At 33.0% G+C, this 13298-nt stretch overlaps 2 protein-coding genes across 3 annotated transcripts; one reads left to right on the plus strand and one right to left on the minus strand.

Annotated features, from left to right (window-relative positions):
- Positions 1–4146: 4146 nt before the first annotated feature.
- LOC143199005 (ribosome assembly protein METTL17, mitochondrial) lies at positions 4147–6255 on the minus strand. The gene is made up of 9 exons (XM_076408716.1): positions 6118–6255; positions 5901–6063; positions 5444–5843; positions 5222–5384; positions 5010–5153; positions 4884–4955; positions 4691–4832; positions 4500–4638; positions 4147–4441 (listed from the first exon to the last, which is right to left on the minus strand). Exons 1-9 carry the CDS (start codon positions 6166–6168, stop codon positions 4357–4359), a joined length of 1359 nt encoding a protein of 452 aa, XP_076264831.1. The 5' UTR covers positions 6169–6255; the 3' UTR covers positions 4147–4356.
- Positions 6256–6749: 494 nt separating this feature from the next.
- On the plus strand, positions 6750–13046 carry PXo (P[[i]]-sensitive XPR1 ortholog). 2 transcript variants are annotated; one of them, XM_076408534.1, is made up of 11 exons: positions 6750–6922; positions 6977–7130; positions 7201–7454; positions 7512–7773; positions 7833–8056; positions 8115–8258; positions 8390–8537; positions 8594–8788; positions 10390–10562; positions 12531–12664; positions 12745–13046. In XM_076408534.1, the coding sequence occupies exons 1-11, from the start codon at positions 6854–6856 to the stop codon at positions 12980–12982; spliced, it is 1995 nt and encodes a 664-aa protein (XP_076264649.1). In that variant the 5' UTR covers positions 6750–6853; the 3' UTR covers positions 12983–13046. The 2 variants fall into 2 exon arrangements, with proteins under 2 accessions (XP_076264649.1, XP_076264650.1); XM_076408535.1 differs by lacking the exon at positions 10390–10562.
- The last annotated feature ends 252 nt before the right edge of the window (positions 13047–13298 follow it).

Raw genomic sequence — 13298 nt, forward strand, 5'->3', positions numbered from 1 at the left:
TTTCTGAGAACAAATAACATAGATATTGCTCTCATACCAGTCTCATTAAACAGAATATACAGCATTTCCAACAAGACGACATAAGAAATGAAGAAATACAAGCTACGGTAGTTAGCATTGAAAAGAACGGCGCTTAAATCAACATAGGAGCTATATACTGCCAACCAAGATACAAAATAACACACAGAATGGGATTCTCGATTAATAACACCTGGAAAAGGAAACGAATTACTCGCAGCAATAAATATTACTAATTCTAACTATCATTTCGGGCGCCAACCCACTTACTGTTTCACCCACAGTAATAAAGTACCAGATCTACCGGACTTTTCTAAAAGCATCTCATCAAATCATATTCAAATCGAGAGCTAGTGCGAAATATCATCGGATCACACTCTGGTATTGTTAACACTAGGAGCGACAATTCTGAAAAAATCAAAGAAGCCTAACAAATCTTACTAACAAATTTACTAAATTGGACAGGTTTAGATTTATTATGCAGGAACAAATCAGTTTAAACGTAAAACTCAAAAGTATCGATGCAAAAATGCAAACCCGAATTCGGTCTGCAGCAAAACAAGCTACCCCGACATCAGAGACCGAGAGAAATCAGGTAAAATCAATATGAGGTAAATTACACCCTTGAAATCAGGGAGATGATAAAAGAAAGGCAAAAAGTTAGAAAAGTATATCACAGAACCATAAATTCTGTAGACAATAGAAAACAATATTTAATAGTTGCCATAGAAATTGACAACAAGCTCTATCCTAAAAAGGCTCATGGAATGTATGATATTTCAACTGGGTTATTAACAGAGCTGCCAAGAAAAGCAATAATCATGTTGACATATATATTCTATGCCTGTTTGAGACTGAACCATATTCCGGAATATCTTAAAGTTACTCAAATAATTATGCTTAAAATACCTAACAAACCGGCAGAAAAAGTTGGATCTTGCTGACCAATTTCGCTGCTACTTGCGATATCAAAATTATTTGCTGACAAAGATACTGCTGTTAGAATGCATTAAACCATTTACAGAAATATTAGATTTGCAGTTTGGATTTCAAAATAACTACTTGACAATCGACCACGTGCACAGAGTAAAAACGGTTTTTGAAAAGGCATTCGAAGAAAAAAAATACTGCCATGCAATATTCCTGGACGTCTCACAAGCTTTTGACCGGGTATGTAATTTGGGATGAACAGCTATTTAGGCTGAAGTTCCACAGGGCAGTGCCTTGAGGCCACTCCTACATCTGCTCTATACTGCTGATATCCCAACAAAAGAAACAGTACTTGGAAGATTTGCCGACGACACAGTTATCATGGCAAAAGATGCATCTCTGTCCAAAGCTGTAAAAAAAGTACAAGTAGCAAGTGGGCTAGAAAATGCAGCTTAATAGCTTCAAATCTATCCATGTTAATTTTGCGTTGCGGCGAAATGACCAAAATCTAATTATATCAGTTGACGGGTGCCTAATTCATCAAGAAGAATCAACCAAATACCTCGGAATATATCTCGATGGTAGGTTAAACTGGACACATCAAGTTAGACAAAAAGCAAAACAGATTAGACTCAAATTCTAGCAACTGTACTGGTTAGTCGGAAAATACTCTCAACTTGGCCTAAAATCAAAGAGATTGGTTTATCAGTCAATCATAAAGCCAATTTGGACCTAAGGGTTGCAAATATGAGGTTACACTAAGACATCAAACTAACTTGTAATCCAACGCACCCAAAACAAAGTTCTACGATTAATTACCAATGCTTATCGCTACGTAACGTAAACGTTGGCTTCCATTGACTCAGTCAGGTAACTTCAATTTTCACCCACTCTTCTGATGATGTTTTACCATGTTTTGTATATGCTATCAATACCATGGGTGATTAAAAATTACGCAGTAAATCAGAGATCACACATTGAAAAGTAACGTAGCATTATTTAAACGCTTAGCATTTAAACTGAACAATCGCATTATTTACATGTAAACAGAGTTACCAATATGCTACAAGATGTACTATATTACATAGTGTTCATATTACTTTATGTATCATCTGTACAATACGTAGTTACATTGTGAAAAATAATTCTCACAAAGTTGCTATAAAAAGTTATAACGCTACATGGTAAAAATAATAATTTCAATCCCATACATGAAGAATTCTGGATATTCTATACAATTGTAATACAATACAATTGCAATACAACTTCAAATAGTAATATGCCCAGGTTCACGAAATACCCAAGATATTTCTTTAATCTAAAAAAACTAATTATTTTTTTGCTTGGTAGTCTTAATAAATATCTTATTAATTAATTAAAAATAATAAATATTAAATTTAATAATAATTTAATATTTTAAAATGTATAGGGAGGATACTCTTACATTTTCCATATTCGTTAAACATGAATTACTTATTCTACTTACCTAAAACATGAATTACTTGTTCCGTAAACTAACACATGAATTACTCAATCCGCATATCTAAACCAACCTATTACTTATTTCGCGTAGATTACTCATTCCGCATTCCTAAAACATGGATTACTTAATACGCATATATAAAACATGGATAACTTATTCCACACACTAAATCATGAATTACTTATACCGCATGTTAAAACATGGATTACTTATTAGGCGTACCTAAAATTCGAATTATTTTTTACGCATTCCTAAAACATGGATTATTTACTCCTTGTACCCAAAACCCCAATTACTTATTCCACATTCCTAAAACACGGATTACTTATTCGCCATATATGAAACATGGATTACTATTTCGCATATTAAAACATGAAATACTTATTCCGTATAACTATAACTAGAAACTGATCAATTGAAAGTTTTAGAGACCTAAATAAATACAAATAAATGAAAAACGAGTTATAACGAAAAACGTCGTGATAAATCTATCTAAACTAGCGTGCTCCCGGATCGTACCTTGCCTAAAAATTGTCAACTAGATAAAGTTTTCTTCGCGGCCTCTCCGTCTTTAAACCATAATTTCCATACGAAAACCATTATTTCTTATTGGCGCTGTGGCAATCCCACTTCCCATTAGTCGCCGCAAGAATACCGAGGAATTTTAATTAAAAATTATTAAGCGCCACCCCTCACCGACTGACGGAATGTATTCTAATTTTTCGTTTAACCATTCCCGGACCGCTCCGGTTTAATTTGGAAATTTCTAATGTATGAAAAGGACCGGGCATTAACATAGTGCTTCATTTCGCAGTCTTTTCCAGCGATCTAACGTTGCCCCTTTTCAATTTCGATATTAGAGGGGCGAGCGTTAAATTTAATTGGCCAATTCAGAGGACAATTATCGTTCACGGTTTCATCATTTCTTGTTTAGCAACTCCACAATTTACATTTAATTCATGGCAGACACGTTTTACATAACACCATCAGGTTATTATTTCCTTCCATAAATAATTTAATAGATGTACAAGTTTTGCTTCCGCCGTTTTCCTATATAAGGATAAGTGGTGATATATAAATATATATATATATATATATATATATATATATATATATATATATATATATCCATTATATACAATACTGCAATTACAATATACCTAAACACAACTTTTTAGAAATAACTCTATGATTAATTTATGGTGAATTTAATATAAATATACCAATTAATTAATCTAATACCTATATTTTGGTTTAAGACTTACACCTGACACCTAACGTTATGTCTAATAATTAGTTATTCAATCCTGCGTATTTGTATTTAATATTCACAATATATAGGAAACTATATATTCTGTGCTTGTATTTTGTTTTATGTGATATAAGCATAGTGTGATTGGCAACTATAATACTGGGACCATACGTTGTGAAATATATCTGTAAAATCGTACACAGAAACGCTTTAAAAGTTGACCTTGCAAAATGTGATAGTTGAAAGACATTTTGATCAATGAAAATCGACCAGTTTTATGCACAATATTGAATCAATCCATAGATCACTTGATCCTAACAAGAGTATTTTACAATAAAACCTGGAATTTCAAGGACAAAAGGCGGAAGCAATATTATATACTTATTATATATAAAAGTTTTTTCTCAATCGATGGCCTTTTAATAAATTAGAATAGGATATCGTATATGAATATGACAAAATATAGTTTTTATAAAGTTTATTAATCCTTCATGATGTGCAATAGAAACAAAACATTCTATCTATTAATCTTATATTTATTAATTATTAGTTTTCGCCAATCTTCATCTTACAACCATCAAATTAGTGCTTGATCTAAGTCTCGTTCGTCTTCAATCAGCCTAATGATTCCTGTCTTCAATCTTTCTTCTGTTGACATTAGATCAACACCATTTTATGACACTTCTGAAGTGTTAGGATTAATATGTATTGGAAGTAAGTCACCCCATTGAGATGATCTGGCACAATGATAAGTTAGTCTGAAAAAAAATTGATGCCTGTAATTCACAGAATGCCTGTGAATATTTCTTCTCATACTTTCCATGTTTCTTTGCTGTGAAAATAACTTCTTCAATTTTTTCATTTGCAGTACACATCCTGCAGATAGTGTGTTTTGACCTGACTAGTGTTGGCCTAATGATTCTAGGCCATTGTTTATTGTATTCATTTCTTTTACCTATAATCCAAGAAAATTGTTCTAACCCAATAAATAATTATTTGTTAAGTACCTTTCTTCAAAACCACGTAACAGTATCTTTCTTTCAGGATCTCCAAACTTCGTCCTATAGGTAAGTTATAATAAGATACCTCAAAATTACATGGAGTTCCATCATCAGCCATAAACCTGGGACAAACTGCTTCATGAGGACACTACAATAAATATATGTTAAATTTAAACATTGATAAAAATTATTTACATACCGGACTAAATATGTGGCAGTCAACTTTATCTTTGCTAATTTGTAAAATAAAGTCTCTGACTTCGTTTATAACCTAGAATGCTTCAAATTAAAGGCAATGCTTTATAATACAATACAAATAAATAACCTTAAAGCCAGCATTTGTACCCTGTTCAACTATCACTAAGTATTTCTCCGTTTTATTCCACAAATTCAAAACAGTTTGGAGTCTGGTTTCCAGTGATGGTAGCTCAAACAAAGAATAGGCCGAAAGAACTATATCATAGTTATTCTGAAATTATTTTAAAAAATTTCATATTTTCATTTTTTCTCAAACTTCTTAAATATCATATTTTTTACATTTGATGTTGGTAAAAACTGTCTATAAAAAATTCCTTTTAACTTGGATTCGCCAGTTCCTGTTCCTCCTTGTAACAATATTTGAGCTAAATCATTCATATCTGCTGATACATCTACATTAAAATATTCAAATATGTGTTTGTGCCAATACACATTTGCAGCCCTATAAATATTCATAAAACACATAACTATATAGAACATACTATTAAAAAAAAAACTTACCAAGTTCCCGAACCAACCCCTGATCCAAAATCAAAGAAACTCCTAGGTACAAACTGCGGGTCCCGATGAGCTATTTCACCAAATATCTTTAACAATACTGAATACTCTGGAGCAAATCTGGATAACATATATACTAAACAAAGATAAGTATCATATTTCATAGGTTTCCAATTGTAAATCTTCTCTTTTAACACATAGTTCACTTTATCTGTAATTATTTGTTTAAGTCTCTGTGCATCTTCTTCATTTTTAATTTCATAATCTTCATATTTTGTTAATATTTTTTCTTGAATTTGATGGACCCTTTCTTTATACTCAGCTTTTTCCAGAGGAGTAACACGATATCTTAAATGTCTAGAAAGTTTATCACTTGATTCTATAAGGGCTTTTACTGGAAAATCTACATAAATACATAAAATTATATATTGAAAAAAATAAGCGTGTCTCATTAAAATACCTTCTGTAGCTCTCAATGCAGCTTTAATAAAATTGTCAGGCAGATTAACAGTTTTCGTCCTCATTATACCGGGATGTTTTCTGGGCTTGTAAACCTCATTTTCTATATCCTTTAGAACATTATGATCTACAATCACAGAAGGTTTTGGTGCAGATTTAGAATACTGAAATAAAACTATAGTTAATATGTAATATCTACCACAATACGTTTAACTGACATAACGTATGTGAATTACTCGATAAGATCTAAAAAAATCTTTTATGATCATAATAAACTGACTTTTCTATTTATTTTATATATTAGGTTAAATTCCTCCAATGCGGCTTGTTTATAAAAATCCCTTCCCTAGTAAATCAGCAATTAGAACAAAATGTATAGCCCTATTACAGTGTTCTATATTCAGGATTCAATTTACTGCCATCTATAGGTATTATAGAGAAATAGTTCTGTTTTGGAATAATCTTTAAATCCAGGATGTATATTACAGATTAATTTGCAATTGTATCATCATTATATTACACAAATATTGCTATTAAATTATTGTTTTATCACAATATGTGAATAAATGTACTCAAAAATAAAAAGAAAAATGTTTCTTAAAAAAATTATTACAGAAAACTGTACAGTTCGTTCAAATATTAATTTGACATAGTCCGGATTAGATGGCGCATTTACATATCACGTTCCACGATAAACTTGAATGAAATATATATTTTTCAATATTATTTGAAAGTATCACGCAATTTAATTAATAATTTTGCAACCATTTATATGAATGTAGTAATTATGTATTGTTATTACGTTAGAATTATTAATGCTTTGAAAGAAAAATACATCAAGGATTTCAGTTAGACGTCTGACGTCGCGACGTCTGTCACAAAGGAGACGATGCTATTTAATATTATATTTTTGTAATTTTCAATTATTTAAGCTTAAATTTCAATTCTATAATCATGAAATTCGCTGAGCATCTATTAGCACATATAACACCAGAATGGAGAAAACAATATATAAATTACGAGGTAAAGTTTGTGGAATATTTTCATAAATAATAAACTCCGTGTGGTAATTTGTAGGAAATGAAATCTATGCTATACGCGGCTGTGGAACAGGCACCTTCTGCGGAAGTTGTAGAACCTGATATATTAACACGGTATTTTGCGAAGTTTGACGAACAATTTTTTAGTTATTGCGATAAAGAATTAACTAAAATAAATACATTTTATTCAGGTAATATTTGATGATAATCATTGCAGTAAATGTTAAATGTTGTAAAAATGTTAATTGATATTTTATAAAGAAAAACTGGCAGAGGCGACTAGAAAATTTGCTAACTTAAAAAGCGACCTTAGCGAAGCACAGGAAATTGAATTTACTGGAAAAAGTAAAACGTCAATAAAAAACAATATATTAAGAAAAAGGAACATGCCGGCCAGGAAAATACAGGAGCTGAAACTAGCATTCAGCGAATTTTATTTGAGTCTAATTCTGCTCCAGAATTATCAAAATTTAAATTTCACAGGATTTCGAAAAATTCTCAAAAAGCACGACAAGGTTTTTATGAATATGCTTTTCCTAGAACTAAATAATTTGAGTACGTTTTTGTCGTAGCTGTTAACTGTAGATATTGGTATGAGATGGAGGATAGAAAATGTGGAAATCTCCCATTTTTATACAAACAAGGATATTGACCGATTGATTCGCGAGACTGAGGCAACATTCACGCAAGATTTAGAAAGCGGAGACCGACAAAGAGCGATGAAAAGACTTCGGGTACCCCCGTTGGGGGAGCAACAAAGTCCGTGGACCACTTTCAAGGTTGGATTGTTCTCTGGAGCTTTCATCGTTTTGGTTTTAGCTGTCGTGTTATCGGGTAATAATAATAAACTAGCGCTGGAAAAACATTGTAGTAATCGTAGTAATGTTTCTTAGGTCTTTTCAGGTCTCGCAAGCACGACTGGAGAATTGTCACGAGATTGTACAGGGGTCCTTTATTGATTGTTGAGTTTTTGTTCCTATGGGGCATCAATATATATGGTTGGCGTTCGTCTGGCGTGAACCACGTATTAATTTTCGAAATGGATCCTCGGAATCACCTGTCCGAACAACACATAATAGAAATGGCTGCGATTTTTGGCGTAATGTGGTCTGTATCTGTATGTACAGAACTTGGATGCCGGTTTGGATGATGATTTCAGTGGTGCTTTATTCTAGGTGCTGTCTTTTTTGTATAGTGACCAGTTAGGCGTCCCCGCCTATGTACATCCCCTAGCGTTGATTGTGATGATGCTGGCGTTCATCTTGAACCCTACCAAGACATTCCACTACGAAGCCAGATTCTGGGCCCTGAAAGTGCTGGTGTGTAGTGTTTACTGTTTGCTAGTACGGCCATAGGTATTTTAATTTTTACGTATATTTTATTTTCTATGCTTTTTTGCCCGATGTTCGGTCTGGTTTCCCATCCAGATGTTTTTGTTTGTCTTTTTCAGGGTAAAGTAATCACGGCTCCGTTTTTCTTCGTATCCTTCGCCGATTTCTGGCTGGCCGACCAATTGAACAGTCTAGTGACGTTATTCACAGACCTACAGTATTTCATTTGTTTTTATATGACCAACGGTAGTTGGTCCGAGGGGAATGGTGAGAGTAACAACGAGATATCGAATTGTGTTGTTGATTTAATTATTTCGAAACAGATGCCAATTACTGCGTGGACAAGCATTCTACTATTCGTGCAGTCATGGCTTGTCTTCCGCCGTGGTTCCGCTTTGCGCAATGTCTGAGGAGGTACCGGGACACCAAGGAGGCTTTTCCCCACGTCGCTAACGCTGTTAAATACGCTACGTCCTTTTTCGTGATCATATTTTCAACTCTAAACAAACTTCACGAAAGTAAGTTACCATAATATAAAGTGTAAGTTATACTAGACAACTTCTCTAAGAAGTAAGAATTGTTTTGATTTGGCATCAATATGTGGCGCTGGTGTCGGTGGGCTGATTCGTGAAAACAGACTGTATGGCATGATTTATTAGGCCTATAAATTAGTTTTAAAGAATGTTTTTAATTAGCTTTAGCTTTATTATGAATTCGTACAATGTATTTTTTGTACACGAATTTAATGTACAAGAATTGTACATCCATATCCGCTCTATACCATCTCGAAACAGTGATGTGAGTGAGTGAGTGAATGATCTTTTGAGGCTATTCATAATTCGATTCGTTCATAAGGAGTGAAGCGCTGCTCAATCAGGTCACGACTCATATGTCGGAATAAGTGGTAATCAGATGGAGCAAAGCCTGGAGAATATAAGTATGTTTTCACAGGTTTAGCAACGTGTCGTCGAGCTCTGTCATGCATCGGCTTACAAAAATATCGATATATCAGTCTTAGTCTTTATAAGTCTTGGATGCAAAGGACCAACTTTACTGTCGGAAAACTTAATGTGAGAGCTCATAAACTCAAAGACCGTTTCTGCACTAGAGCATAATCCTTCGGAAAAAAATTAATTTTATTTCAGCCTTGAGAGCTTTCAGCCATCTTGGAAACAACACGTTTGCTTTGTTTTAGCAAATGCTATAAAAATAACGTCGTTACTACACACTTAAATAAAATTATACACAAAAATAAAATTGAGAAAACAACAAATACAACCTGTCCTACAATATATATTAATATATTTCTTATATTTTTTTAAAGAAATGTCATATCTATATTATTTCTATACCTATACCTATCTATATTAGACCTATATATCGATATATGTGTATTTAAATATATTTATTAAACATTTTAAAAACCTTTTAAATTAATTTTAATAAACTTTATTTAATTGGTACTCCATTTTGATGGTGTAGTGCATTTTGGCAGTTCGTTTAAACATTTTATTAGAAATATCTTTACTTTTTAAAATATTTAAAAAACATCGATATTTTTTGGTCTATATATCAATATTTTTATTTTGCCTTAAAATCTTATCTTAACTTAGTAAATCTAATATCTTATCTTTAGTAATAATGTATCTTATATTACATAATAATACCGTAACTTTTGTAAAATGTTGATACTTTTCCTAGTTGTTTCAAGAAAAATATCGAGGTTTATTTTCTCTGATATATGGAAGTATCGATATTTTTCTTCGCGGCTGACATCCCTAGTTACTGCAGTACCCATTTAATTTAAATACATTTTGTAATGTACTTTAACGCTGAAACTGTCACCTTTAAAATGAGTATTTACTGATGTTGATTTGATTTTCCTGAGTTAGGTTCAGAAAACACTATTGATCAAAAAAGACCCTATATGAGTAGTTTAAGTTGAAAGTTCTTAAGTAAACCAATCAAACCTCTGAAATCGATGAAACCAGCGCCACCGTCGGAAGAACGACTTAACATTTTTTCAAGAAAGTTCATGAATTAGTTGATATTTCACTACCTCTACTTTATTTGAGTTTGTTTCAACGGAATGGCATTGAACAAATGTATGTATGTATAGGCAACCACCCGGACGACGAAAAGCTGTCACCCTTTTTATATCTTTGGATCGGAGCGTCCTTAATCAGCACGTGCTACGCCTATACGTGGGATATCAAATTGGACTGGGGCCTTTTTGATGCCAAGGCGGGCGATAACAAATTCCTCAGGGAGGAAATCGTATACTCCTCAACGGTAAGGGTGATTTGTAAAATCCGTACACATTATTACTGCTTCGGCTGTCGTCCGAGTACAATTTATTCGGTTCGGACACTTTTCCGTACAAGAGTCTAATTCTAGAAACGCCTGTAACGCGACGCCGCCAGTTCTTGTAATTTATAAGTATATTTTAAAAATATAATATAAATTACCTTGAACTCACAAATTTCCCTTAAACTCGAGTTAATATTTATTGCGACAATTTTTTGAATTTGAATCTTTATCTTCTATAATATAATAAATGTAACCTTTTAAGCATATTTAATTTTAAAATAATTTTGAAATGAGAGAACATAGAAACAAGAGAGAAACAACATATGTAAAATAACAAATATAATGTATTTATCATTAGTCCACAACAATCCAGTTACCATTACAATCACACAATAACATATGTATACAATTTTACACATCTCAAACTTAACACATTAACTGGACGCATTGTCCAATCAATCATAATCTTCGATTACACTGTTCAACAAACAAAATTCAAAATTATCATTTGTATTTTCTTACTGGTGGGAAAATATGTTTTAATTTAATTTATAAATTAGTTTTAAACGATTTTTTTAATTTAAAGCTTTATTTTGAAAAAAAAACGGTACAATGTATTTTATAGCCGCTATTTTCCCCATCCTTCAGCAATTGGGTTGGTTCGCATAGCAATTTTGCAACATGTGGTCTAGCGTTGTCTTGCTGAGGAATAAAATTGTTGCGTATTTGCTGATATCCCGATCGTTTTTCGCGTACTCTTCGGCTCAAACTCATCATTTGTACCCGATAGCAATCGCCATTGATGGTTTCTTCGAGTAGTGCCTTCAAATCTTCGGCTTCAGATTGTTTTGGTTGTCCAGAATGCTCTTTGTTTTCGTTGTCAAAATCGCCACTTTTAACGTCGATACCAGTATTCACATGTTGAAATCGATGGAACATGGTCGTTATAAGCTCTGCGCAACATTCGATGAAGTTCAACCGCATTTTTCGTCAAACTGAAGTAAGAAGTAAAACTTTCCGCAAATGCAATTTACTCGATAAAAATTTAGGCATTTTCAACGCACTGAAAAATATGCTTATTCAGTTTTCGACATGACATGCAGAAAAGTGAAGCGATTCAAGTGAGGCTTCAATATAAAATTGGTTACAAATATACACCCGATGCAATTTAATGCACAGTAACACCATCTGTTATAAATCCTTTAAAATTAATGTATAAGTTTGATATTTTCCTGGGCCATTGAATGCCTCTCACCTTTCGATACACTTTTATAAACCGCTGATCGATTACACTGGAATTTAGAAGTATTTTCGCTAAAGTAGGTACCAGCAAACTTAATAAATGAGGGCGTTCTTTCAATATTATCTTTTCGCACCTCAAGAATCTTCAAGCAAGCCAAACTTCGCGTTTAATTAATTTTAATGTTGTAGAATTACTCCATGTGATCCACATGCTCTGATTTTGATGAGTTATGCTCACATCGAGTCATATTTATCTTTTACTTTCGAAAAGTCAATTATGCCTATAATATAATGAATTTTCTAAAGCAATGAATCTAATTTGCAAAATTAATATAAAAATTGAATAGGGATGGGCTTTCCTCCTATGTCTCTTTACAGTATAACTCCTACAGCAGCTTTTTCGACAATATTTACTAGTCGTTGATTTATCCATTACTGCCTACTATTTATATCAAATATAAGAATGGTGCATCCACAAATATTCTATAAGCAGATATAAACTGTCAAGAACTACTAGTATTCTTACCCGTGCTAGAGTAAAAGCAAAAATGGCTTCCGTAGTTCATTGAAATCTACCACTCGATTACTTATATATGGCAACGTCGCAAAATCAGGCGGAAACTGCCGGAGTTTATCGAATGCCGACTAGGGCAATTTAGAAATAGCCACTACTTTGTTGTGTAATATCTATTTCTAGATTTATTTTAGTGGTTTTATTACTTTGCCATCGTGGAGGACTTGATTCTTCGATTCGGCTGGGCGTTCTTGATTGGAATGACCGAGATGGGGTTCGCAATGGAGAACTCGATGGTGTGCGTTCTGGCGCCCTTGGAAGTAGCTCGGTAGGTTGATTAACTCGTTTAGCATGAAATACTAGCAGAATGTTTGGAAAATATTATCTACAATTTTTTTTATGATTTAGGAGGTTCGTATGGAACTTTTTTCGATTGGAAAACGAACACCTGAATAATTGCGGCAAGTTCAGGGCCGTGCGGGACATTTCCGTGGCACCTTTAGACACATCCGATCAGACGCTGATAGTCCGCATGATGGACGAAGAGGACGGCGTAATAAATCGAAGAAAGAAGAAGAACAAGAAGAAGGGAGAGCACCGGGTCCTTTTGGAGGCGGGAGAGTCCACAGATGACTTAGAAAATTAATTATATCCTGTTATTTTTTTGAAATTAGGATAATTTTTATGAATAAACATTTATTTGATTAAAATGTCTACCATTTTTTATCATCGTTTTCACATTCTTATTCAATATTTCCATATTAAAGCATAGAAAGACGTCAGCACGTCCTAATGTTATAGCATCAAATTTGACTTTTGGTTTAACATGCAACGTTTGTCGGATAATAACTTTTGATTATTACCACAATTTTTTAAAAAAATGTTGCAGGCATTTGTCAACATAGCTCACCAGTAGAATCAAACTCAAAAAATCAATCGAATTTTATAGATTTTTGAGTATG

This window comes from Rhynchophorus ferrugineus, unplaced genomic scaffold, assembly GCF_030347505.1.
Source record: "Rhynchophorus ferrugineus isolate W39M unplaced genomic scaffold, kcgeb_rfMv2 rfM6, whole genome shotgun sequence".
In the NCBI taxonomy this organism is placed as follows: domain Eukaryota; kingdom Metazoa; phylum Arthropoda; class Insecta; order Coleoptera; family Curculionidae; genus Rhynchophorus; species Rhynchophorus ferrugineus.

Bases quoted from the DNA above. Each gene is read 5' to 3' on its own strand.
- LOC143199005 (XM_076408716.1), bottom strand. From the start codon at position 6,168: ATGATCATAAAAGATTTTTTTAGATCTTATCGAGTAATTCACATACGT. The intron at 5,844-5,900 runs GTATTTTAATGA...GTATTTATGTAG, and splicing joins TGCATTGAGAGCTACAGAAG to ATTTTCCAGTAAAAGCCCTT. The intron at 5,385-5,443 runs GTAAGTTTTTTT...GAATATTTATAG, and splicing joins GGGGTTGGTTCGGGAACTTG to GGCTGCAAATGTGTATTGGC.
- PXo (XM_076408534.1), top strand. From the start codon at position 6,854: ATGAAATTCGCTGAGCATCTATTAGCACATATAACACCAGAATGGAGA. The intron at 6,923-6,976 runs GTAAAGTTTGTG...GGTAATTTGTAG, and splicing joins AACAATATATAAATTACGAG to GAAATGAAATCTATGCTATA. The intron at 8,259-8,389 runs GTGTGTAGTGTT...TGTCTTTTTCAG, and splicing joins TCTGGGCCCTGAAAGTGCTG to GGTAAAGTAATCACGGCTCC.